The sequence below is a fragment of the Phodopus roborovskii genome, unplaced genomic scaffold, assembly GCF_943737965.1.
Source record: "Phodopus roborovskii unplaced genomic scaffold, PHOROB, whole genome shotgun sequence".
Classification (NCBI taxonomy): domain Eukaryota; kingdom Metazoa; phylum Chordata; class Mammalia; order Rodentia; family Cricetidae; genus Phodopus; species Phodopus roborovskii.
The window spans coordinates 8428665-8453315 of record NW_026126638.1 but is presented as its reverse complement, the minus strand read 5'-3'; the positions used below and the strand labels follow the sequence as shown (position 1 = coordinate 8453315).

Sequence of the window (24651 nt, the reverse complement as noted above, 5' to 3'; positions counted from 1 at the left end):
GTTCCAATGCTTTATTATAGTCAAACTTCTAAAAGTGTAAGACAAATTATTCTAAGAGCTGCATAAAAGAAATGACAAGTCACAGGATAAATGTGATTCCCCTCAGGGATCACCACTGAGCTGGGATTAAAAATCTGCTAATTACCCTGAAAGAGGGTGTGCAAAACCCCTAAAGCCTACTGTAAGAGGCCACACAGGGAGGACAGAGGCAGGAAAGAACTTGAATCATACGCTGATCATTCAGCAGATGTTTGCTGAAAGGCACTGTTCCTAGTAATAAAGAGATTATACATATCATTCGTGGGGAGATATACAAATCACCAGTTAACAGACAAAAATCAAGTGGAGAGAAGCCCCAAAACTGGGATTAGGCCTGACGGAACAGCAGCCATGGCTATACTTCCTCTAATTATCTCTTCCTGAGTGACTTAACCATCTCAGTTCATTAAAACCACACAGCTACCAAGAGCTAAGAGGCTGGCTGAAGCCACAGGCTTAGGAAAGCCCTCGAGTTTAATGGGTTTGCCAAGAGCTTCTGTGGTCTGCTGGGTCCCTGCTAGTTCTTTAACTGCTTGCGCTTGTTAAATCTACTCAAGTCCCCCAACTAGTTAAAACCAGTCAAGTTCTGCTTTGTTTTGTCAGTACGGCTGGGGTTTCTGTTGAAGTTTTTGGAAGAAATACATCACTAGGTATTTACTTAAAATAAGCAAGTGTGGCTGCACCTCTGGAACACCAACTGCTGGAGACTAAGGCAAGAGGACCATGAGTCTGAGGCCAGTATGAGCTCCGTGGAGGCCTGCCTCAAAGGAAATAAACACATGCAGCAAGTGCTACACAGAGAGACTCTATCTAAAAAAAAAAAAAAAATCAAACAAAAGCAACAATAGCAGAAGAGGAAAAGGTGACTAGAACGGCACAAAAGCTAAGCACTGACATTTACAGTATGCACTTGTGGCGGCCGGTGATGCACCGTGAGCTGAGGCCCTGCGGATCCCAGGGTCAGTCCGTTGTTTACAACGTACGTGGTTGTCTGAGGCACTCGAACTGTAACACCTGCAAAAGAAAATGAAGTATAACATAAGGTGGGACTGCAGACTGCATGAAGCAACATGACGGTACCAGACCGGCACAAAGACGAGCCTTTAGGAGAACAGGGCGACCAGAAATAAAAGCCCTACGATGGCTGTGCACACCAAGTGTGGGCAACAGCCAGACCAGAGCCAGAGATCAACAGACAGAAGCTGTCATCAAAGTCAGCAGGAAGAGCACTAACTGCTCTTTCCAAGGACCTGACTTTGGGTCCCTGAACCCACATCAGATAGCTCTCAATCTCCTGTAACTCCAGCTCCAGGTGATCCGACACCCTTTTCTGGCCTGTGAAGACTGACAGACAGACAGACAGACAGACGCACACGCACGAACAAACTAATACAATCTTCTTTTAAAAAGTCACCAGTCCTGTGTTAGTAGGGCTCTCCACTTTCTCTTTATATACAGCTAATCACCCCCAAGGAAAAGTACTATGACATTACCCAAGGTCAATATAAGTAGAGAATTTACAGCCATCTACTACCCCACTCATGACTTCCCCCCAGACACTCAGTGCTTGATCTAAGCCAGTCTTGTCAGGTGCCCAGGCTGTTCCAGAACTCATTCATGTCCCAATCAAACAACTGCCTAGAGAAAATCCATCCAAACCAGAAGACTATGATCCCAAGGCTCCATTTAGTTTAATTTTTTTTCCTAGAAGCAAACAAACACTTAATGGAATTATTAGTTTTTAAAAACAGCTAAGTTGTGCATATTTTATAAATAAGAAATATACACAAATATATATCAGCTTTGAAATTTTATAATACATACATACATACATATATATATGTAAGACAAACATATATAACATATAAGTGACACCTACACTGGTGGCAATAAATAAAGAACAGAACTGATCAAAGAAAGGGGAGAGAGGACTGGACATAGGACAGTGAGGTAATACAGAAAGACAGAAGAATGATTAAGTTCTGCTTCCTAATGTGACACAGGTTACCTGTGGTTCACTTTCATTACTTTCCTTTTCCTTCACCTTCATTACTTTTTTATGCATTTTTATGTGTTTATTCATTTGGGCTTTTTGACACAGGTTTTCATGTAGCCCAGGATGACTCTGAGCTCCTGATCCACCTGCCTCCACTTTCCAGGTGGGTGCACCTACTTAATGCCCAGCTTCTAAGCCTTAACTTGATTTCATATGCTCTATTCTATTACTAAGATGTATGCCCTATGCTACTAATACATAGTGTCTTCATTTAATAGAGAATGGTTGTAATTATAGTACAAATAGACTCTAAATTTCCTTTAAACTTTTCCTTCTTTTAATTTCTTTAGCTGTTTTCCATGCCTTTACGACTGCCGGCATAGACCACCTTTGCCATGACGTCCATTTTCTGGGTTAAGCCACAACTTACCATTCCAACTCCAATTTGGCAATTATTAAGTGTAGAGCTTAAGTACATGCCTTCCAACCTCAGCATGCAGGAAGGAGGCAGGAGTGGGCAGAGCTCTGTGAGGTTGAGGCTAGCGTGGTTAGCACAGCAAGCTTTCACCCAGCCAGGGATATGTAGTGAAATCCTGTCTCAAAACATTAACAAACACAAAAGGTGTGCTATGATATAGCCCATCAACAACGTTAAATTAAATACAAAAGGTGTGCTATGATATAGCCCATCAACAACGTTAAATTGAAGACAACTTAAAGACTACACACCCTACAGTGTACACGTACAATTTCTCTCTTAGTCATAGGAAGGGCTGGTGTAGTGGCGCACACCTGTAATCTGAGCACTTGGGAGGTAGAGGCAGGTGGGTTTCTCAGGGAGGAGCTCAAGGCCAGGCAGAGACCATGTCTCTAAATAAACAAATAACTAGGAAGAAAAAAAATGGTAAACTATTTTCAGAATCCATTTTAATGGATAAACCTATATGCTTTTGGTCAACTGAGGAATGTACACATTGTGGAATGCTGAAGTTGAACTACTCATATTCTTACAATTTTTTTCTATGAAATCACATCACTTAAAATCTCCAAAATCAACAATCTCCAATGCATAGTTACTAACTATGCCATGAAGTGTGGTGCTCAACATGTCCCTTAATATGATAACCGAATGTCAGGACAGGGCAGCACACAAAGCCTTACAGAAGGAAGAGCCCCTCTCTTACTGTTTTGAGGGTTGACTTGGCGGACAGCAGGAGCCTGCATCACAGTCCCTCGTAGCGGAGCCTGAGCTGGTGGTGCTGGGACAGTTGTGTAAACCACCTGGTGGTTTGCAGGAGCTCTTGGTATAGGGAGTCTTGTGGTCACCTGAGTTACTGGACGATGGGTTACATTCACGGTGGTTGGAGCTAACGGAAAGCAACAAGAGATACAAGAAATGGAGTTAGTTCTATGTAAAGAAGACAGCATAAAATAATAAGTACCATCACACGAAATCTAACCGTGGGGGGGGGGGGCGGAGGCTGTGAGAGCCACCTGCACATCATACACCCAAGCCCTTCCTCCAGTCCCTTGGGTCACATGCACTTTACCCACTTCAGCCATGTCTGTGTGTCTAGCTGAGCTAACTACATGGCAAGGGACACAGGGGCATTAACAGGCCACTTTGTACCAATAAGGAACAAGTTCAATGAAACCTACCAAGCAGCACCTAGCCTCACTCATCAACTCAGCAGACGGAGAGAAACAGCCAGCAAAGCTCAAAGGACAGACCCATCCAATACTACATAAAGGAGGCTACGGCCCCAACCAGGGGTGGGGAGGGAGTGAGGTGTGTCAGCATCTGATGGCAACTGCCAATGTATCTGCTTGTATAGTAACTCTTCCTTCTAAACTATGAATTAGGTAACTGTCACCCTAACTTTGGATCGAGGTAAAGAGACACAGAACAGCTAAGGGTTGAATGCCATAGTGGCTATACTTAGATAGAAAAATGGCATTTAAATAGGAAGACCAACATCAAACATCTATACAGGAAATAGTTACATAAGCACATGTTTTGGCTAGAAATGGCAGCAGGATAGACAGCAGCCGGAGCTGCAGGGTATGAGGCCACATCAAGATTCTGAAGGGCAGAAGTTCCGCTGTCACCACACTCAACCAGAATTTACTTACCACACCAAGAACAAGCTCAACAATTTCACACTGAAATCACACTTAGTTATGTCTTCCTTCCACACAAGAATGTTTGTGGAAGCACTCTGCAGACAAATCTCTGAGCTATAACCTAATTTGCAAGAAGTCATACTGCCTTGGTTGACTTCTAAACAGCTTAGGTGAAATAGGCTACAAACTCTTGAAAACCAGGAAAAACATTAGCATGAACTTCTTGATAAGGTGGTAGGTTGGTTAGAACTAGCTTGAGCTTCAGAGCCTGCCTCAGTGGTAGCCTATAGACAGTGTTTCTGTTCCTCCTGGTCCCACAGCCACTTTGCCCCAAATAAACACACAAAGACTTATATTAATTATAAACTGCTTGACCAATGGCTCAGGCTTCTTACGAGCTACCTCTCTCTTAATTATTAACGCATTCCTATTATTTCCACATGGCCTTATCTTACCAGAGAACATCCAGCACATCCTATCTTCCCCATAGCTGCATAGTGTCTCCCCATGGCCACTTATCTCTGCATCTCTCCCCAGAATTCTCGTCTTGTAGCCCTGCCTATACTTCCTGCCTGGCTACTGGCCAATCAGTGTTTTATTCATCAATCAATAAGAGAAACATGTATACAGAAGGACATGCCCATCAGGCGGCTGCTTACCTAGCAAGCTTAAGGCCTTAGGTTAAACCTCCAAATATATACAAACTAATACACACACACACATTACACACACACACACACACACACATACGCACATGCGTGCGCGCGCGCGCACACACACACACACACACACACGCGCGCGCACCATATACACTAATCACTGAAATTTCTTGGTTATATTCAGAACAAAATCATTACAAGTAGCCTTTCCAGAGAGGCAAATGGTTTATATCTGCTCTGTTGAGCAACTAATGACAATGACACAGATAAAGTGTCAGAATTATCCTCTACCTAGGTTGCTCAATGAGCCAAGCCAGGCCACATCACACGTTCAAAAGCACAAACATTCTCTTGAAAGTATAATAGTTAGTAAGGTTTTGTTGATTCTTCACACAATTCCATAACCACACTGTCTATACACAAACTAACGTTCCTGCTCTGTGACTTAGCAAAAACTACCTGTGGGCAGTAAGTGGATAGTTGTTTGAGATGGTCCACTCGTCGGCACCCCAGATGGCTGAGCAGGCGGTGCCGGCTGAATGGGCTGCAATGGTCGAGACATGGGCTGAGAAGTGCTCATAGTCGGTGCAGAAGGATGACTTAGCTTTTTGGGATCTGCTAATTAAAACATAAGATACATGGCTGACGACAGGCAACACAAGCAGCACAGGCCTGCCTGCCTTTACTGGGAACTTTGCTTGCACCTGCACATCAATTCTCCTCTTCAGAAACAAGTTCTTTCTTTTCTTGTTAAGTTCAAATACTCCACCGGTGCTTCTTAGTGGACTCTCATTGACACTTTTAGAGGAACAGAGTTTTATTTTTCAATGCAAGAACCTTACTGAGTAGGATCACTTCATTGCAAAAATGCATTTCTACGTATTTATACGTAGAATGTTTCACAGACAATCTCCTAGATGTGAACTGATGGTTGTCCCTGACCTTAAACTTCAATTACTTAGAGCTGCTTCGATTTGTATTAAGTGCCTGCTCATCACCACTGTTTCTTAAAGTACAAAGGCTGGAAGTATCAAAAGGGTCTCTGATGGCCTACAAAATAAATGTCTACATCTCAGACAAACCTAACATTAGAAAGCACTTGGATGGTACCCTATGAAGAGTATCAGCTGACTATGTTCTACGGGAGATGATACTATGGAATTTCTCATTAAAATATAGTTGACAGTTGTGGTTCACTCAGCTTGTCCCAACAGAACAATGTACTTCTGATGGGAGAATCCACATGACCCAGAGGCCAGGCAATGAAGGCAGCCCCAAGAGTTCAGCATGCTAGCAGCTGGGATACCTGGACTCAAGGGCAGTTCTGCCCTCCCAGCATCCTACTTCAGTACTTATTTTTGTTCTCTAAGAAGTTCTGAGAGCCAAATCAATCTACAAAAGCAAACTGAACACCACTGAAAGGGAAATGACGATTTGAAAGTCTCAAATCACCATCGGACAAGTGCATCCCACACCTTCATGAGGTCAGCCAGGATGGTTGTCTCAACTGAACGTCGGCTGTACACAGCTCTATGGTGACCAAAGTTAACTACATTGACTCAATCTTATTTCTCCCAAATCAACTGTCTTATACCCTAAAACACGACTTTGTTAAACCTTTGCTTGTTAAGTTTATTGATTTCAAGATAAAACAATTAGCATTTGATCTTTCCAAATGCATACATTATCATCATGGTTTAATGTAAGTCTATGAACAAGAACATGGATAGCCAAAGAAGTCTGATAACACTATACTTTGAATCATGACTGGAGATTTACATTATAAATCACCACAGTAGGGACTACATTAGTGTACATTGATGAAGACGATGGTGCTGGTGATGATGAACCTCTGAATTCAGGACTTTCCCCATTAGAATTAACCAAGGAGCATTTATTCACGAATCCAAGAATACGGCTTAGTAGCTACCCAATTTAGTTTCTGAATACTGCAACTAAGAAAATTATTAGGGATGATTGATGAGACTGGTTATTAAATTTTGATTTTTATTTCATAGCACTAAAGGAAATAAATTCTAAAGATCAAAATTAAATGGACATACACTTAAAAGTCTCTGCACTAGAAGAGAGAGTAGAGGGAAGACAGAAGGGGGAGGGGAGAGAGAGGGGAAGGGGGAGGGGACCAAGAGAGCAAGCAAAGGACTTGATGCCTGGGTCTCCTGCTGATTCTGGTGCTTCCTAAGGTTCCTTCACCTCTAGATGATGGTGAGGATTCACAGACAGCAATGGTGCTGGGAGGCATAAGGGAGGCCCTCTAACTGCTGCTTTCTACTATACCTTGCTCATCTTCATTCAGGGTTTTACTGGTGTTTCTGAATTCTAATGCATCAACTTTACCTTCCCAAAATATCACCAAATATTAAGAGGGAGATGTCATCATAGCATTTCTTTAAGTACCTTGTGAAGTTCCACTCTCTTCATCGTCCATCGTGAGGTCAATGACACCGCTTGAATCATTGCCAGAAGCTTTCCCACTCTGAAAAGCAAAACCTGGTTGATTCTCTAATGGAACTGGCAAATACCAAGTTAGAGCAAAAGGGGTAGAGCCTAGTGCAAGCCAGGCCCCCACGTGCCTTTACCTCAACAGTCTGACAGGGCACAGCGCACCAGTGAGTTCAAACTCAGAGCTGGACGATGTCTTGGTGGGTAAAGGCACTTGCTGCCAAGCCTGACCAAGTTTAAGCTCTGGGAGTCACATGGTGACAGAAAAGAGTTCATTTCCTCCCACAAGTTGTCGACCAGGCCTCCACTTGCACATTTTAGCACATGAGCACTCATATACATACAACTACCAATAAACAATAAATAAAACATAAAAATACTAATTATTGCAACACATCCTAATTTTCAAATACTTTGTAACAAAATTCTAAGTTACATAAAAATAACTATAACATAATGTGTTCCAGGACATTCAGAGCTATATAGTGAGAACTTTCTCAAAAACAGTCCTCCCTAGTAAAATATAAAAATAGCTTAAATCTCTTTTTTAAAAAAAAATTAGTTGCAGTAGGTGGGTTGGGAGAGATCAGAGAAGAGGGAGGGATAAAGAGCAAGTTAAAAGAAACTAAGGAGGCTGGGCATTGATGGTGCTGGCCTTTAATCCCAGCACTTGGGAGACAGAGGCAGAGGCAGGTGGATCTCTGTGAGTTTGAGGCCAGACTGGTCTACAGAGAGAGTTCCAGGACAGACTCCAAAGCTACAGAGAAACCCTGTCTCAAAACAAACAAACAAACAAACAAACAAACCTAAGGATATATGAAAAGGCCTTATGGAAAACTCACTAAAATAATTTAAAAATTAAAAAACATAAAGAAAAGGGAATTTGAATGGATGTACCCTGCTTAGGTGGACAATGTCCCTCCCAGGAGACATGAGTTATTAAATAAAATTTTGTGCCATGCAGGATTAACGGCCATGGATGACCCCGAAGCAACACAGTCTATTACCTTTGCTCTTCTTTGTTTAGCATAACTACATGGTAAGAGAACATTGTTGAAGACACCCATACTTTGGTTATAGGACATGAAGATACCAAGTTGGAACTGACTGGAAACTTCCTCACTGTCTTCTTTCATAGTCCTGGCAGGTATGCTGGCCACTGGGAGAGGAAGATATCACTGGTCTACCTAGTACTGGTACCTGCATGCCACAATACTGATCTTCCAGGCAAGATGTGACATCCCCACTGGCACAAATAGTAGTAATGTGATGGGGATAGCCCAACAATGACATTATTGCTACAGAAATAATCAAACTTGACTATTGAGTCCTGCCCCCACAGAAGACAATGTGTGACTGGTATTATAAACCTGGTCAAATTTTGTGGGGGCGGGGAGGGTGTGGCGTGGGGCAAACTTGAACACACTCTTGTTGTTTGCTAAACTGTCTTCTAAATATTTGCATTTTTACTGCTCTTGATTCTGGTGAGAGAACTTTCTCTTGGCAGTGGGTGGCTGTTATACACAGCTAAAGACTGAGAGACTGTGCTCAGCCGAAAGTGCGACAATCTGCAATCCATCCAAGGCTGAGCATGCCTGGGACAGGAGCTGGAAACAACAGAGAGCCAAAGGACAGGAGGAGTGCTGGGACTGTCTTCAGACACGACACAGCAGCTTCAGTAACGACTACACATGGCTGTGACAACCTACAGCAAGAGCCCCTAAGATCCAGCCAGTCAAACTCAAACATGAGTAAAGAAGGGTCCGTGGGGCCCCACCCTAGCTAAGGCATTAGTAGCACTTGATGGCTACCGGACGAGGGTGCGGCCGCTGGCGTGTTAACCCCACCTCCACGCACATATGGGCAGCAGTAATTGGGAGGGACATGTGGGAGACTTAGCAGGAGTTTGGAGTGCATGTGATCAAAATGCATTGTATACATTCATAAAATTCTCAAAGAATAAATATCAAATATATTAAAAATCATCTGGCTGGGCTCCAAGGCAGTTTCTAAGATGCGGATAAACTCCATGAAATTGATGGTCCATCAACAGAATTTTTCCAGTCCAAGGAACAGAGAATAAAACAAAAAGAATTACTGAACCACTGGAATTAATGCAGCTCAACAAAAAGCTGGTGGAGGGCCAGCTGGACGGTTCAGCAGACAAAGGCTCTTGGCGCCAGGCCTACCAGAACTTGAGGTGCACCCCCAGGACCTAGCTAAACTACACTTCAGAGAACTGATTCCACTGGTTGTCCGCTAATCTCCCTGTGGACCCTGCTACTCCCCCAAACAAATGCATGTCATAAGATCTTTTAGGTGAGGGGAAGAAAAGCTGAGGATGTAAAGAAATGATGACATCCCCCCAAAAAATCTGAAGGAAAACATTTACAAATGGAAAAGTTCCGATGAACTTCAAGCAGAGCACTACAAATGCACTCTCATGTAATCCCAACAGCGCCAATGAAATCAACAATGAAAAGGAAATGTTGAATACAAACAGGAAAGGTACACGCTACACAGAGGGACAAGGAGACACGCTACACTGAACAGTTTATCCAAATGCTGATGACCTTATTAAAATCCACTAAAATAAAATACAACAAAGGTCTCCTGAAGAAAAGAAGGGAAAGGAACAGACAGCTTATATTCATGAGTTTGAGACCAGCCTGGGCAAACAAACAACAAAATCCCCCAAAAACCTACTACCTGCAATTAATGATGTAAGGAAAAATGAACTTTCTGTTGATCATAACAACCCTGAGGGAAAGAGGACAGTCTTACCTGTGATGTGCTATCTGCCACTTTCTTACTAACAGAAGAATCTACCGTTTTGTTTGTCTGGTTTTCTGAGAATTAAACAAAGAAAAAAAAAGAATTTAACACATGTATTTTTCACAAAACTGTTGTGACAATATTTTTTCCTCTAGATTTTCAATATGCCCTGCCCTTTTAACTACAGGCTAAAAATCCCCTTAACTATGTTTTCTGCTGTTCTGTGTTTGTTTTGGTTGTTGCTGCTATTTCAAGACGAGGTTTGTCTGTGTAACAGACCTGGCTGTCTTGGAACTCACTCAGTAGACCAGCTTGTCCTTAAACTCACAGGGATCCACCTGCCTCTGCCTCCCGCGTGCTGGAATTAAAAGTGTGGGCCACCACAGCCCAGCAATTTCCCTCAACTTTTAATGCAGCACTTTTCAGTCTCAGTGCATTTCTCCCTTCTACTATCCACCTGAGCTACTGCTCAAAGTAGAAAGTTAGAAACCATCTATGCTCTATGAATCAACAAAATTAACCAAGATGTGAAGTGAAATTTTAGCTTAAAAAAAAATCTTTTATTTAATTACCTGCTTGGTGGATAATCTATGGTAGGTCTGAATAATTACATGAGTAGAAATGTGAGGCAGAGTGCCTGTAGAAACTCCAAGGAAATTATGGGTGAAGGAGTAACTGCTTAGTGTTATTTAAACTCCAGTTTCCCCATATTCTGGAATGAGGTGTTTAATAAATTCTATACAACTGCATAACTCCCTTACAAATCAACCCCTAATAGCCAGCTTACTAAATGAGATGAACATTGAAGGTTTTAGAAGACCAAACTAGGAGCACAGACTGTTCCTGCAGAAAACCCAGAATTCAATCTCCAACACCCCTATCAAGTAGCTCATAATGAACAAGTCCAGCTCTAGGCAAACTGACACCCTCTGTCCTCCTCATACAGACATACACATTTAAAAAGCAAGTCCAAACCATCTTTAAATTTAACATTTCTCTTAGTGTTAATCTTTGTGTTAAAACATGATTGGTTTTTTGTGGAGGTGTTTTGTTTCAAGGATGCCTGAGCACCATGTGCTGGTACCCAAAGAGTCCAGAGGAAGGCACGGGTCCCCTGCGACTGAAGTTAAATGAGTCTGAGCTGCTTTCTGGGTGTAAGGAATCCGGACACCTGGGTCCTCTGGAGGAGCAGCCAGTCTTAACTGCTGAGCCACCCATCTCTGCAGCCCTTGCTATCTAATCTTACATTAACAAATTATCAAGAGATGATCATCAAATTAGAGTACTTCGTTCTCTTCCGAACGAACCTTCATGTTCCCATCTCTTCTTCTAAGGCACTGTTCCTGCCTCATCATTTGGTTGCCCTAAATTCATTGTTATTTCTATTAAACCATTTTTCACATTTTAGTCAATAATCATGATACCACATCCTCCATACTCTGAAGAACTGTGTATGTTACAGTTCCCCATATCCTGTCTAGCCCAGGACTCTGTCTAGCTCAAGGACTCTCGTCACCCTTTACATCTTCTTAAAGAAAACAGCCTACTTTAATAGTTATTACATTTAAAACTACTTATTTAATGGCAAGGCTGCATATTTAATCTATAGAGTTAGGACTACCTTACATGTTTCTATGTGCCTCCAGGACTTTAGAAAATTACAAACAACAATTATTTCTTGAAGGAATAAAGTACCATTTGACCTGTATCTACTTCATGATAAACAAAACTGTTTACTTAAAATCCATTAAGGATACAATGACCTGTAACAAAGATGTACAAATGTAATCTAGTTATGTAGCACATATTTTATTAATTAAATGTTATGTATATAAAAAGACATGGCAAGTTTTAGTTATATGACCTACTAATTAATTTATAACAATGTTATAAGGGTATATATAATTTAACTGCACTTTTCATATTCATCAAAAATTTGCCACTTGATTCCAGATTAAATTATGGGTAGTCTAAAAGGACAAATGACCACTTTACTAACATTTAAGGCATCCCTGAAATTAGGCATGGTCAAAGATTTTTTTTTTTTTTTTTTAATTTTTGAGACAAGATTTCTCTGTGTAGTCCAGGCTATCCAGGCGCTCTCTCTGTAGACCAGGCTGGCCTCAAACTCTGCCACCTGACTCTTCCTCCCAAGGGTTGGAATTAAAGGTGCATGCCACCACTTCCTAGTCATATATTGCAATACACTTCTAAAATGAGATACTTAAAATGTATTTACTCAGTTGTCCTGGCCCACCTAATCTATTATAAAAAGAAATTAAAAATAACACATATAAAAACTGCCAAAATGAGATAATTACTAAAAAAATAAACTAGAAATAAATGCTAGCTTCCCAACCAAAATTTCTTTCAGACTGGGAAGGGTATGGGGCGATGAGACAGGGCAGGCACAGGAGAGTAACTACTGGCCGAAATCACCTGTGATTACTTTTTTGAAGTAATGAGTAATCCTGAACTATTACATGTTGTGTACCTGGATGAAACTGTGACAGAGCCCGCAAAGTGATACAAACCCTACCCCTCAGTAAGAAAGCCCAGTCAGACCAACCTCTCTCACGCCCCACTTCAACAGTGCCGTTTATCATTAGGGATTCAGGAAATTACCCCATTTTCCCAATGATGCTGGAAAGAGCTTTTGTTTCTGTTACTAAGCAAACCGACTTACCAGTTCTTGGGGTGGCAGAGCTATTTTGTTCTGCAGAAGATGAAGTGCTAAAAGCAGATATTGGGATTTTCATCTGTATTGGGCCGCGATTGTTTGATGAGCTATACAGTCCTGACGGGCCTACTGTGGGTAAAGAAGTCCTTGTGGCCTGCACAATAGAATGCGCAGTTGGGACGGCCTGTACAGCCAGCGTTGTCCCCAAGGGCGCAGCAGTGGCAGAAGAGTTCCTCTGAATACTAGGACTGGGCACTGACGGAATGTTTGGTTTAGTGGGGTTTGGCAAGGGTGGCAAGGACACTGGATTTTTGGTAAGCCCACTCACTGTCGGTGGGCTTTGCACAGATATGAATTCAACGCTGCCAGACGGCTGATTCGTCACGATAGTCCCTGGATGGCTTTGTAGGAGCTGAGGCTGAGAGGTCACGGCAACGGGGACGTGCAGAATCACTGGCAAGGGCTGCAGGGAGATTGTAGGCTGAGGGTTTCCACTAGGCACCTGAGTAGTGGCAACTACTGTGGCTGTGCTGGGAGCGGGAAGAAGAGATGCTGCCGGCAGGGAACCTGAGCTTGCTGAAGGCTGCAGTTTAGGCTGACTACTGACCATTGCTGGAGGAGTGGCAAGGCTGGCTGAAGACACTACAGAGAAAAAAAAAAAAAAAAACAAAAAACACAAGTCTCAGTCTACAGGGCTACCTTAATTTATTAGCAAAAAATAAGTCACAAATTCAATATATATTTCATACAGAAAACCATCACAAAAATTTCTCAAGTTTGAAAACCCTGAAATGTTTAGAGGCACTTTTGCATGTACACTTGCTTTCTTTATAAAAATGCCACATGATTTAATGTTAATATACAAGATTGCTATCTCAATAGCAAAACAGTTCTTGAAAATGACAACATTCACATCAGAGGAACTGGGAAAACAACTAAAAAATACTGAAAACTAAGTAAAAATAGGCAGCTATTTTTTAAACCTCATTCTAAACATTGTAACTGCCTTATACATCAACGCTATCGGGCTCAGGTAGGAAATCTGGAAAGCCCTGGCCATTAGTGAGTGAAGCTGACCGCTGTCTTCCTGAGTTCCTAGGAAAGAACTCAACTGGGGAGCAGGGCCCCTTAGAGGAGACTCTACAAACACTGCTGAGACAGAGGAGAACACTAAGTAAAAATGGAGATGAATTAAGAAACGGAACAAACCGAAGAGGGAAAAGAGTAAGTGCTGACCACAGGGACTGACAATAGCTTATGACTCAACTTCTTAGGTTAAGTCTCATTGGCACAGGTTTAAAATACAACTTAAGTGACTACTCAGATATCTAGTCTTTCCAAAATCATAGGTACACCAGAGGAGTAATCATCGGTGAGAGCAGAGAGATACTCTAGTTTCCTGGGAAGCTTGCATGCAGTTTACAAAGTCAGAGCTATTTTCATAATAATAATGAGACATTCGACTTTTGCACTATGTGGTCAATTGTGAGTGCCTACTGGCTTAGTCCAGCAAGTCCCTATCTGTAGCCATTATACCCTAAGACTCCCAGTGATGCATAAGACAGAGAACAGAGAATTTTACACACACTGTGTTTGTTCCTATGCAGCCATGTAACCCTTAACAACAAGGGTATGTTTTGAAAAATGTGTCATTACATAATTCCAATGCTGTATGATTACAAGACTGTACAAATCTAGCTGGGACATATCAATCAATGGGTCAAGAGACAGTAAATATATAAATATATATATATATATATATATATATATATATATATGCAGCCACTATAAGCATAAAAAGGCACTATCAGTTTACAGTAAACTATTGGTAATACTAGTAAAGCAGTAAATAGCTGTCATTCAATATCCTACACAATTCTATTTACTACAGTTTGCATAGGTCACAAAGCCATAGCTCTGCTCACACGAACACAACACACTCAGGAGTAACATGCTGAGTAACTATTAACAATAGTAAAACAACTATGGCCTTAGAAGCTGACAAGAATTTCTCAACTCCATTATGATCTCAGCAGACAACTGTTTTAAATACATTCACAACTCACTGAAAGGTCATGATAATAATTAGAAACTGTACACTAATTTGGAAATTAGACATAGTAAACAATAATAAAATAAGACATAAATTATGAATGGAAGGTTCCATGTAATATTTATATACCATGGTGATAAACAATGGAAAAGGAAGCTGGTAAGGAGAAAACTACAAATTCCAAGGTAGTATAGAGAGAGGTTCTCCTGTCACACGCTAACATCTTCCCTAGCAAATGCTTATTATAGTATTTAAAAAAGTAAATTTCATTTTAAAATGTCCATAAAGCAGTAATAAAAAGTACAACGTTTATCATGTCCCATCCTCAAATAAAATCACAGGCTGGCCTTGAACTTACCATCTACCTGCACAGCCTGATGAGCTCTGGGATTACGGGCCTGCACTTACAATGCCTAGCAGGACCCACTTTCTGGAAAGAGTGACTTACAAGAACAATGAGAAAGCATATGACTTCTGACTCTACTCTGCCCTAGGCCCATGGAGCTAGCATCAAAGGTGGGTACCTTTTCATATATGAAGTCAGTAGACTGGAAGACGCTGAAAGCAGGCTACAGACACACAAATCCAGCCAGCTTTAGCTATTTAACATCTAAACCAAGATTTTAAAGAAATATGTAAAGGTTACACATCCCAGTTTCCACTGGGATATTTACACATGACCACATATGTTCATGTGTGTACATTAGCATGTGGAGGTCAGAGGAGAGCTCGAGTGTCATTGCTCTGGTGCCATTGACCTTTGTCTTTCAGTATTTTTATTTACTCATTGACATCTTCACACACACAATCTTCTGTATCTTAGTGGCAGCCACTCCATCTCCCTTTCTTTCCCTTTGTTGGGACAGGGTCTTTACTGGCCTGCAGCTCACCGTATAGGCTGGCTGGACAGAGCCTGACTCCCCTCTCTAGCACTGGGACAGCCAAGTGTGGTGGTTGCTTTCAGTTATTTATTTAGTGTGGGTTCTGGAAATGAAACTCAGATCTCTGCCCCATCACTGATTATTTTTTTTAAAAAATACAGTTACTTTCTATTTTTAAAAAGTTTCTTTGTGTACATATTATAAGATTATCACAATTTATTTCTGTGTGGCTTTTGTTTACTCAAGACAAGGGCTCACTATGCAGCCCTGGCTGTCTTAGAACTCACTATGTAGACCAGGCTGGCCTCAAACTCATAGACATTCGGCTGCCTCTAGGCTTATTATTAATTTTAAGTGAACAGAAGTCCTTAAAGTTGTATTTTAACTCAATTGATAATACCAATTAGCGTAACTCAAAAATTCTCTAGAGTTCTTAGTAATTTCATGAGACTGTAAAAGGGCCCAGACATGAGAAAGTCTGAGAAGTACTACACTAGGAATGTCAATGCATTCTTGTTTATAATCCGAAATCATTTTTAAATGTATTCATTTTTATGACAAAGTGCCCTGTTTTCTAACCCATTTCCAACCACAAAAGAATATAAGAGAACCAAAGATGTTAGGGCCCAAGAAAATGGATTTTTGGTATTACAGAAACAAGTTACCTGTATTCACAGGAGTTTGAAAGGATGGTGCTGGACCCTCGCTAACATTTCTTTTGGACTCCAGCATCTGCCGTACTGTGCCTGCATTTCTATGAAACAGATACATGTACAGTCAATGGCTACGCCATCCTAGGGGAACCCACCCAAGCACAGGAAAAACAGTGGCCCTGGTGGGAAAGGGTAAGATATGGTATTTTGCAGCCTACGCCTGAAGCCAGTTGGTGCACAGACTGCCATGTCAGAGAACACTGCTGAAGAGTCCCTAGGCACATTCTCATCACTGACCAAAGCAGTTTTCAATTGCTAAAAACGATTAATGACATGTTCTTAAAGAAATATGTAGGGTTTAGGGGAAGGGTGGCCCCTAGATTTAGTTCTCAACACTGCAAAAGCAAAAAGAAAGTCTCTACAAAAGAAAACATTCCAATAATTAACAAAAACAATCATATATATAAGAGAGACAGAGAGAGAGAGAGAGAGAGAGAGAGAGAGAGAGAGAGCGAAATAGAAAAAGCAACTATGACATGACTCACGCATGGCTGCCAAGACTAAACCAGAACCTTGCTAAGTTAAGCACGACAAACCAACCACAGTTCTTACCTGTAGGTCACATTGTTATTGCTGCTGATATCACTGGCAGGCTTTCCTGGTGATATAGGTGGGTTTGGGGGGCTCTGAAAGAGGGGGAAAAGTAAAAAATAAAACTCAATATATAGGAATTGTTTTTTAAAAGAGACATTCAAATATTTAATCAGTATTTGATCCCTTATTTAACACAATAAAAAAACACTGCAGGTCAGACATCACTACTTTTGTCTTTTCCTATTTTCTTGTGGAAAGTTTTCTTCATAAACCTCAAATTTTCTCTTACTGTCAAAATGCCAGCCTTGTCTACAGAGTAAGTTCCAGAATAGCCAAGCTTAGGCAGTGAAAGAAGCAATCGAAAGCAGAAAGATGGTGAAGATGTAACTGAATGAGGGGTCCATGTTCCAACCCCAATGCCAGCTTTGACCATATACATGCTTCTTCTGGCCTTGGAGTCAAGGGTGTAAGAGGTTGTGGAAACCCCCTCTGCAGCTAAGAAAAGCCACTGAGGATAGGCACGTGGCACAGGTGCCCCTCCATGTAGGCCCAGAGAAGACACTGCATGAAGCTGTGGGGTGATGTTAAGATGCCAGAGTTATGGTACACCTGCCAAGGAGAACTGCTATGAGGGGTGGCACCAGCCCAAGAGGGAGAAGTGTGTCGCAGTCAACAAAGCTGAAAGGAGCTGGAGATCTGAAAAGCGCTTTGACATCAGACATGGAGTGCAGAGTCTGGACTTGGTCCAGGTGATTTTCAGTCTTGCATTGGTCCACTGTTTCCTCACTATACCCCCTTTCCTTCCTTTTGGAATGTATGTATGTATGTATGTATGTATGTATGTATGTATGTATGTATATATATATATATATATATATATATATATATATATATATATATATATCCCTGTGCCATTGTTTGTTGTAAGTGTGTGATCTGGTTTTTTATTAAATTTTACAGGGTGTTACACTTAAAAGAGATTGCCTTGAGTTTTAGAAGAGACTTTGAGCTTTGGACATTTAAACAGTATTGGGATTGTTATAGATTATGGGGACTTTGGGACTGAATGTATTACATAGGCTCAAAGATCTGAATGCTTGGGCACCAGAAAGTGGCACTATTAAGAGAAGTGGCCTTGTTGGAAGAAGCTGAGGGTGGGCTTTGAGGTTTTAAAATGCTCAAGCCAGGCCCAGTGTCCCTCTCTCTTCCTGCTGCCTGTCCATCAGAATGTAGAAATTTCCAGCATCATGTCTGCCAATGTGCCACCATGTTTCCCATGATGACAATAACAGACTAAACCTCTGCAACTGTAGTCCAGCCCCAATTGGTTTTCCATTGTAAGAGTTGCCATGGTCATGGAATCTCTTCACAGCAATAGACACTAAGGCTACAAACACAGCTAGAACAGCAATGCTTACTTCTTGTCTTTTCTTAAGATCGTCTTTGGCTGCTCCAAAACGTTTGGTTAATCTGGCTATTTTGGCCTAGAAAACAAACAAAAGTCAAGTAACTTAAAAGTCTGCTATACACAAGAGAAATCTAAAGATAATAGGCTCTTCAGAACAAAGTAAAACAAGCTGATTGTAAAATACATACTTGGAAAACATAGAAAATCATAGGAAACCCACTGTTGTTCCTGAAATAACTGCCAAGTGTAAATACTAATAGACCAGCTTGCCCTTACCCACAAGGTGTGTTTACTTTCCAGCAGAATATTTTGGAATATGTATGATTTTATTTGCAGTTATTTTTCAAAATGGTTGTAATCACACTTAGCTTTGTTACTGAAAACACAGGCATGTAGGGCATACATGCAAATCCTAAGAGACCCCTTGACAAAACTACTTGGATATCTAAGTATTGTACTGACTCATTTGTATGTATGTGATCTTTTGTACTAGAGCAACCTTCCCAGCACTGCAACCCTTTAATACAGTTCCTCATGGACCTGGTGCCCTCTTATGGCATGCAGGCATACATGCAGGCAAATCCTTCAAAAAACAAAAACAAAAAAAAAAAAAAAAATAGTTCATGTTGTGGTAAACCCCCAACCATAAAATTATTTCACTGCTACTTCATAACTATAATTTATGCTATGGTTATGAACTATAATGTAAATACCAGATATGCAGGATATTATATGTGACCCCTACAGGTTGACAATGGCTGTAGTAGGGGCTGATTAAATTTAAATATTTTTTTTTTTCTACTGAATAAGGCGATTGTTTCCCAGTGCCCTGCTACAGTCATATAAGGCTGTAATTGGTGGCTTGACAGCTTCGTTCTTTCAGAATATTTCTTTCATGTGGGTCATTCACAGAAGTGGAACTTTGGGTGAGGAAATGTTTTTCAGAAAGGCTTTACTGACTACAACAGGGCAGATGAGGTTTTATAAATTATCCTTTAAGGTCTAACCTGTTTGGAATTCACAGAGAAAACAAGTTCATTAACACTCTACCTTCTGAAGCAAGTGAACTGCCAACTAACAAGCTTAGGGGAAAGCACCTCAGAACATTCTTAAACTCTCTCTTCAACTGACCTTCTGCTTGCTTTTGCTTTGTTCTGTATCCCTTTGTGGGTGCGTGTCTCTCTCTCTTGCTAGGCTCAGCAACCTCTGTCTGTCTGTCTGCCTGTCTCTCTCTCTCTCTCTCTGTGTGTGTGTATGTGTGTGTTTACCACTCACTGAAGTTTCTCATACCTGCACAGCATGTTATCCCTGTCTTTCATGATTTGCTTCTCCTATTCTGTCCTTTCCCTATTTCCTTTTCTATTTCTAATTAACTATGACTTTATTTTAAAGTCCTGAGTTTATCATATATGTCCTGGGTTTTTGCTCTTCTACCCTAAGTATGAGAACAGATGTTGTTTCTCTGATATTTTACAACATTTAAGGATGTTGTTGTGCAAGATGGCTCAGCACTTGCATCCCCCAGACCCACATAACAGAGAGTCTACCTCTGCAAGCTGTCCTGATTCCATATGTGCACCATGTATGTATGCATGCACGTACATACACACATATACATACATAAACACACACAAAATACATGAATAAATAAGTAAATAAATAAATAAAATTTAAGCATGGAGTTTTCTTTCTTTAAAGAGTAACTGTTACTGTGGTATACTCTCTTCTCAAGAGAGACTGAAGCCTCAAAGGAAAGCAGTCAGCTAAATCATGAAACCAGAAGTATCAATCAACAGACACAGAACAGTAGAAAACACAGACACATAAGAGTTTGCCAAAAGTTAATGACATTTTAATGACTGAACCCAAGGACAAACAAAATGATTGAAATGCCAAAGAATCAAAAAATCTAATTTTGAAAAGAAATATCACCTCAATGAAAAAATTAAGTTAAATGAAACAAAGCACATTTGGTATTTAGATAACAAATTCAAATTTAAAAACAAAGATTCTCAAGAATAATATACAGTTCATGGAAATAGAAATAAAAAGGTGAATAAAATTTTTTTTAAACTCAGTGGGATGCATCACTTAAGGACATCAATCAGAAGAAAGAATATCAGGGATTGAAAACAAGGTAAGGAAATCTTATATTCACTCAGCAATAAAGGAAAATAGAAAAAATAATGAACCACAGCCACAACTTTCAGGAACTCTCACTAAGAGACCAAACTTAATCCCTGAGGTAAGAAAGAGCTGAGATGCAAACTAAAAGCACAAAAAATCTATTCAATTATATTATAGCAGAAAATTAACTCTGATGTAAAAAAAGATTAGAAACCTAAGAGTACTCAAAAAATAATGCAGATAGCTACAAAAGTGAAGGGCCATCTTATAACGGCAAATTCATTATAATTTTATTACAGCATAAAACCTAAAAGCCAGGAAAACATGAAATGACATATTTCAGGTAAATTACTACTAAACAGGTTATAATATGCAGAAAAATTATCCTCTAAATTATAATAGGGAAAAGGCACTCTAAGATGAACAAACAATAAATTAAACCATGACTAATTAAATACAAATTGTAAAACATTAAGAAGATCCTACATACACAAAAAGAAAGTCACAATCACAAAAGCTTAGAAAAAAATGCGTTCCATGAGCATGTATAAACAAAAAGAATTAGGAAATAATAAAATAAATTCAATATAGTGACCTAGCAAACTTCTAAGATGAGTAAGGGAGAAAGAAAAAAAAGTACTCAAATCAACTGAGGAACTGGGAACATAGAAAAAGACAGAATTCTAGGAATGAGAATATAATTCTTAGTAATAAATGTAAATCATCTTCACTCTCCAGTTCAAAGATACAGACAGGCTGATTAGATTAAAATAGGAAGGAAAAAAAAATAATCCAACTGATTACTGCCTGCAAGAAACACATCACACTGACAGAACAAGAATTAATGTCAAAGGATGAAAAATGATATTCCAAACAAATGATAACTGAAAACTGAAATCAAGCTGGAGAAGCTACATACATGTTACCTGATAAAGTAGAACTTAAGCCAATTAGAATAAAGACGTTTGTTATAATACTAATAAAAAAGACCAATCATTTTATAAATCTTTTTCATTCTCCTTGCAGAATCATTAGAGAATATTCTACACATCTTGTTTGAGGAACCAACTGAATAAGGAAGCATTTAAGCAAGGAGAGGGGAGTGGGAGCTCAGTTGGTAGAGTGTTTGCCTAGCATGGAAAAGGCCCTGGGCTTGAGGCCTAACACCACAAAAACCAGGCGTGGTGGTGTATGCCTATGCAGAGTCCTAGATCATCCTCACTATATGTAGAAAACAGTACTTCTCTTTAATATGGATTAGTAACTAACATCTTTTTAAAAAATAATGTGTATAAATATTTCTACTAGCATGTATGTACATACACCATGCATGTGTCTTGTGCCAGTATAAGGTATTAGGTCCCCACTGGAGTTGCAGACAATTGTGAGTCAGTATGTGGTGCTAAGAACTGAACCTGGGTCCTCTGCAAGAGCAGCCAGAGCTCTTAACCACGGAGTAATCTCTCCAACACTATGAACTAGCAACACTGAAGTATACTATCCACAAAAAAGTAGATAGATACAACAATAACCCTTCACAAATATTATTTTGTATCTATGGTATGCTGCCTACCAATCTTTCTTCAATGACAAACTTACTTATTTTAAGTACCAATTTAGGTAATTTCCCAGTATCTCATGTGGGTTACGTTATGCCCAAGCTCACATCTTAAAGTCTGCAACCACAGCATCCAAGGGTCACTGCAAAATAACCAATTAATATGAAGTCTATTGGACTGGGGTAGTTCCCTTCTAATCTAATTTATATAACTGGTACCTTCAAATACAGAGAAATTTGAACACAAAATACACATGTAGGTAAAGCCAAGAATGGCAATGAGGCCTCCTCAGAACTGTCAGCAACCATCTAAGAGAAGAGACATGCTGTTTATTCTCCCTCACAATAGTACAGCTCAGAGAAATCCACCTGCTGGCACCCTCATCTTGGGTTTCCAGTCTCCAACTGCAAAATAATACATTTCAGTTGGCAAAGCATCTATGTATGGCTCCAGCAAAAACTAATAACAGACACTTTTTACTTATATAGAATATAAATGTATTTTGCGGTCTGCTTTAAATACATGAAAATGATAAGTTATGAAAAGGAAACACGGAGAATAAAGTTAGTATTAGTGTCCAAACCTGAAGTTCAGTGAGCACTGCTTTATGTCTTTTGTTGCACTCTATCTTTTCCACTCGTGTTTTCAATTCTGCCAAAGACTTATCAAACACAGCACACTGTAGAGCACACAACTTTTCTTCTAGTAACCACTGTATGACCTAAAGAGGGAAAAAAATCCCTTTGTTACAATGTTATGAAAGGGCTATTCAGCAAACAAAAACTGTAAATACTAGGAACTAATAACAATAATGGGAACTTATTTAATGAGTAAAACAAGGTTAATTAATTTAAAGAATAAAATCCCAAACGCAATGCTATCTACTGCCATTCACCACTACCTCAAACCAGAAATCCATGCAAAGGATTACATTTCTAGAGGGGAATTCTGAAAATAATGTGAAGTGTATTTTTCTCCTCATCCTCCTTATTATGCTGAGCCCACTTTAACAAAATTTGTTAAAAACGAACAGCTTCAAAATTTTTCTGATACACTAAAGACTGCAATTTTGTGAGATGCAGTAAAAAATGTCACTGGAGTATCAGAACTGATAAAATATTTCTAAATGTTTATTCAAAATTCAACTATTGCTTCATCTGAACCACAACAAACAGGACCCTAGCCTATCTATACACCTCCCCTGAGAAGTCTGTTCTAGAGATGGAAACCCTCAGCCACAGGGAGCCACAGCCCTCACAGCTCTAACAGCACCGCGTGCATTATCAACTCAACATGCACATGAAAAGGAACTAGGCAGGAAGAACAGTTTTATTGCTTTATTAATTTTTTTTAATTGTATACTATTTGTTCTTGTGTCTTCGTGGAAGAACTTTGGTTTATTAGTTCATGACTAAACACTAAGAAAAACAAAACAAGCCTTGGTGACTCACACCTGTAATCATATCCCTAGAAGTTGAGCAAGATTAAAGTCAACCTGGGCTACAGCCTAAGCTACCATGAACTGCTGACTGGGGGAGGGGAGGAGGGGCCTGAGTTTCATGTCTCTAAACAAGTATTTTGAACACATGTTGGTGTTGGTATGTGTGGTGTACATGCATGTGCAGGTATGTTTGCCCATGGACTCCAGAGGTTAACATCAAGTGTTTTCCATGATCACCTCACTTTGAGACAGGGTCTCATACTGGTTGAGGTGGAGTTCACCAACTCCCTAGACTGGCTGGTCACTGAAGCCCAGGAGTCTTCACTACAATTACAGGTGTATACCGCCACACTTGGCTTTTCGTGAGTGTGGCGGATGAGAACTCAGGTTCTCATGCCTGCATCATATTTACCCTCTGAGAGGTCTTCCCTTTCTCACATTTTGAAAATATATGTAACATTAATTATTTTCAATATTTGTATGCTAGCATAACAGATATAGAGAGAAATTTCGGAAAAATCTTTAAACATTCCCTTTTCCTAGTGCATCCAAAGCTTCGTCTTTATCATACTTTACGTTAACATAAAAAGGGTTTTAGAATGTACCAACTTACAGTAAGACTATCATAGAGAATAAAATCTACTAAAAAAGATTTAAAATAAACTTTGTTTCTTCTGCACTGTAAAATAATGTTCAATACAGAAAGAGAAAAGCTCGAAAACTATTCAGTTTTACTATAATAACAAAGAGAAATATCGTATCTCCCTTTTATTTTAATAATCACTACCATCTTTTAAAACAAAAATATTGTAGCCAAACAGAGTCATTTTAAAATGAAGTTAACAAAAACGATCTCTGCCTTCAGGTTCTGAGTGGCTATGTAAACACGGAACAACAACAGGGTCATGCTAGAAACCCTGAAGCATACAGACAGTGACTTCCGGTACACTGAAATGACAGGAGCAGCACCTTCTGCAGCTTCCGGTTAATGTCTCCTTTGGCTGTAATCTTTACTTGAAACTCTGCCTCGTACTCCTCCTCTACATAGCGCCGACGTTTGGACTGCACATTGTCCATGTCTTCTGATTTAGAGCGTTTCCGTCTGGAAAATTCATCTGAGAACAACAAAAACGCCCCGCATTGATCAGTCAGTCTGCTGTCTTAGCTACAGTACTCAGCAGCACAGTGTGAGCACATGC

The 24651-nt window shown here is 40.1% G+C and overlaps 1 protein-coding gene across 6 annotated transcripts in view; it reads right to left on the bottom strand.

Moving 5' to 3' along the window:
* The window catches only part of Atf7ip (activating transcription factor 7 interacting protein), a 76662-nt gene that overhangs the window by 5670 nt on the left and 46341 nt on the right, over positions 1-24651 (bottom strand). For 3 of the 6 annotated variants that reach the window (XM_051173147.1, XM_051173148.1, XM_051173143.1), the window contains exons 4-14: positions 24422-24567; positions 22595-22732; positions 18336-18401; positions 16936-17009; positions 16336-16424; positions 12743-13378; positions 10066-10130; positions 7237-7315; positions 5278-5436; positions 3220-3402; positions 935-1053 (exon numbers count right to left, since the gene is read on the bottom strand). In XM_051173147.1, the coding sequence (XP_051029104.1) occupies positions 935-1053; positions 3220-3402; positions 5278-5436; positions 7237-7315; positions 10066-10130; positions 12743-13378; positions 16336-16424; positions 16936-17009; positions 18336-18401; positions 22595-22732; positions 24422-24567 (1754 nt within the window). The remainder of the gene's footprint in view (positions 1-934; positions 1054-3219; positions 3403-5277; positions 5437-7236; positions 7316-10065; positions 10131-12742; positions 13379-16335; positions 16425-16935; positions 17010-18335; positions 18402-22594; positions 22733-24421; positions 24568-24651) is intronic. The other 3 variants (XM_051173145.1, XM_051173146.1, XM_051173144.1) reach the window with 3 other exon arrangements.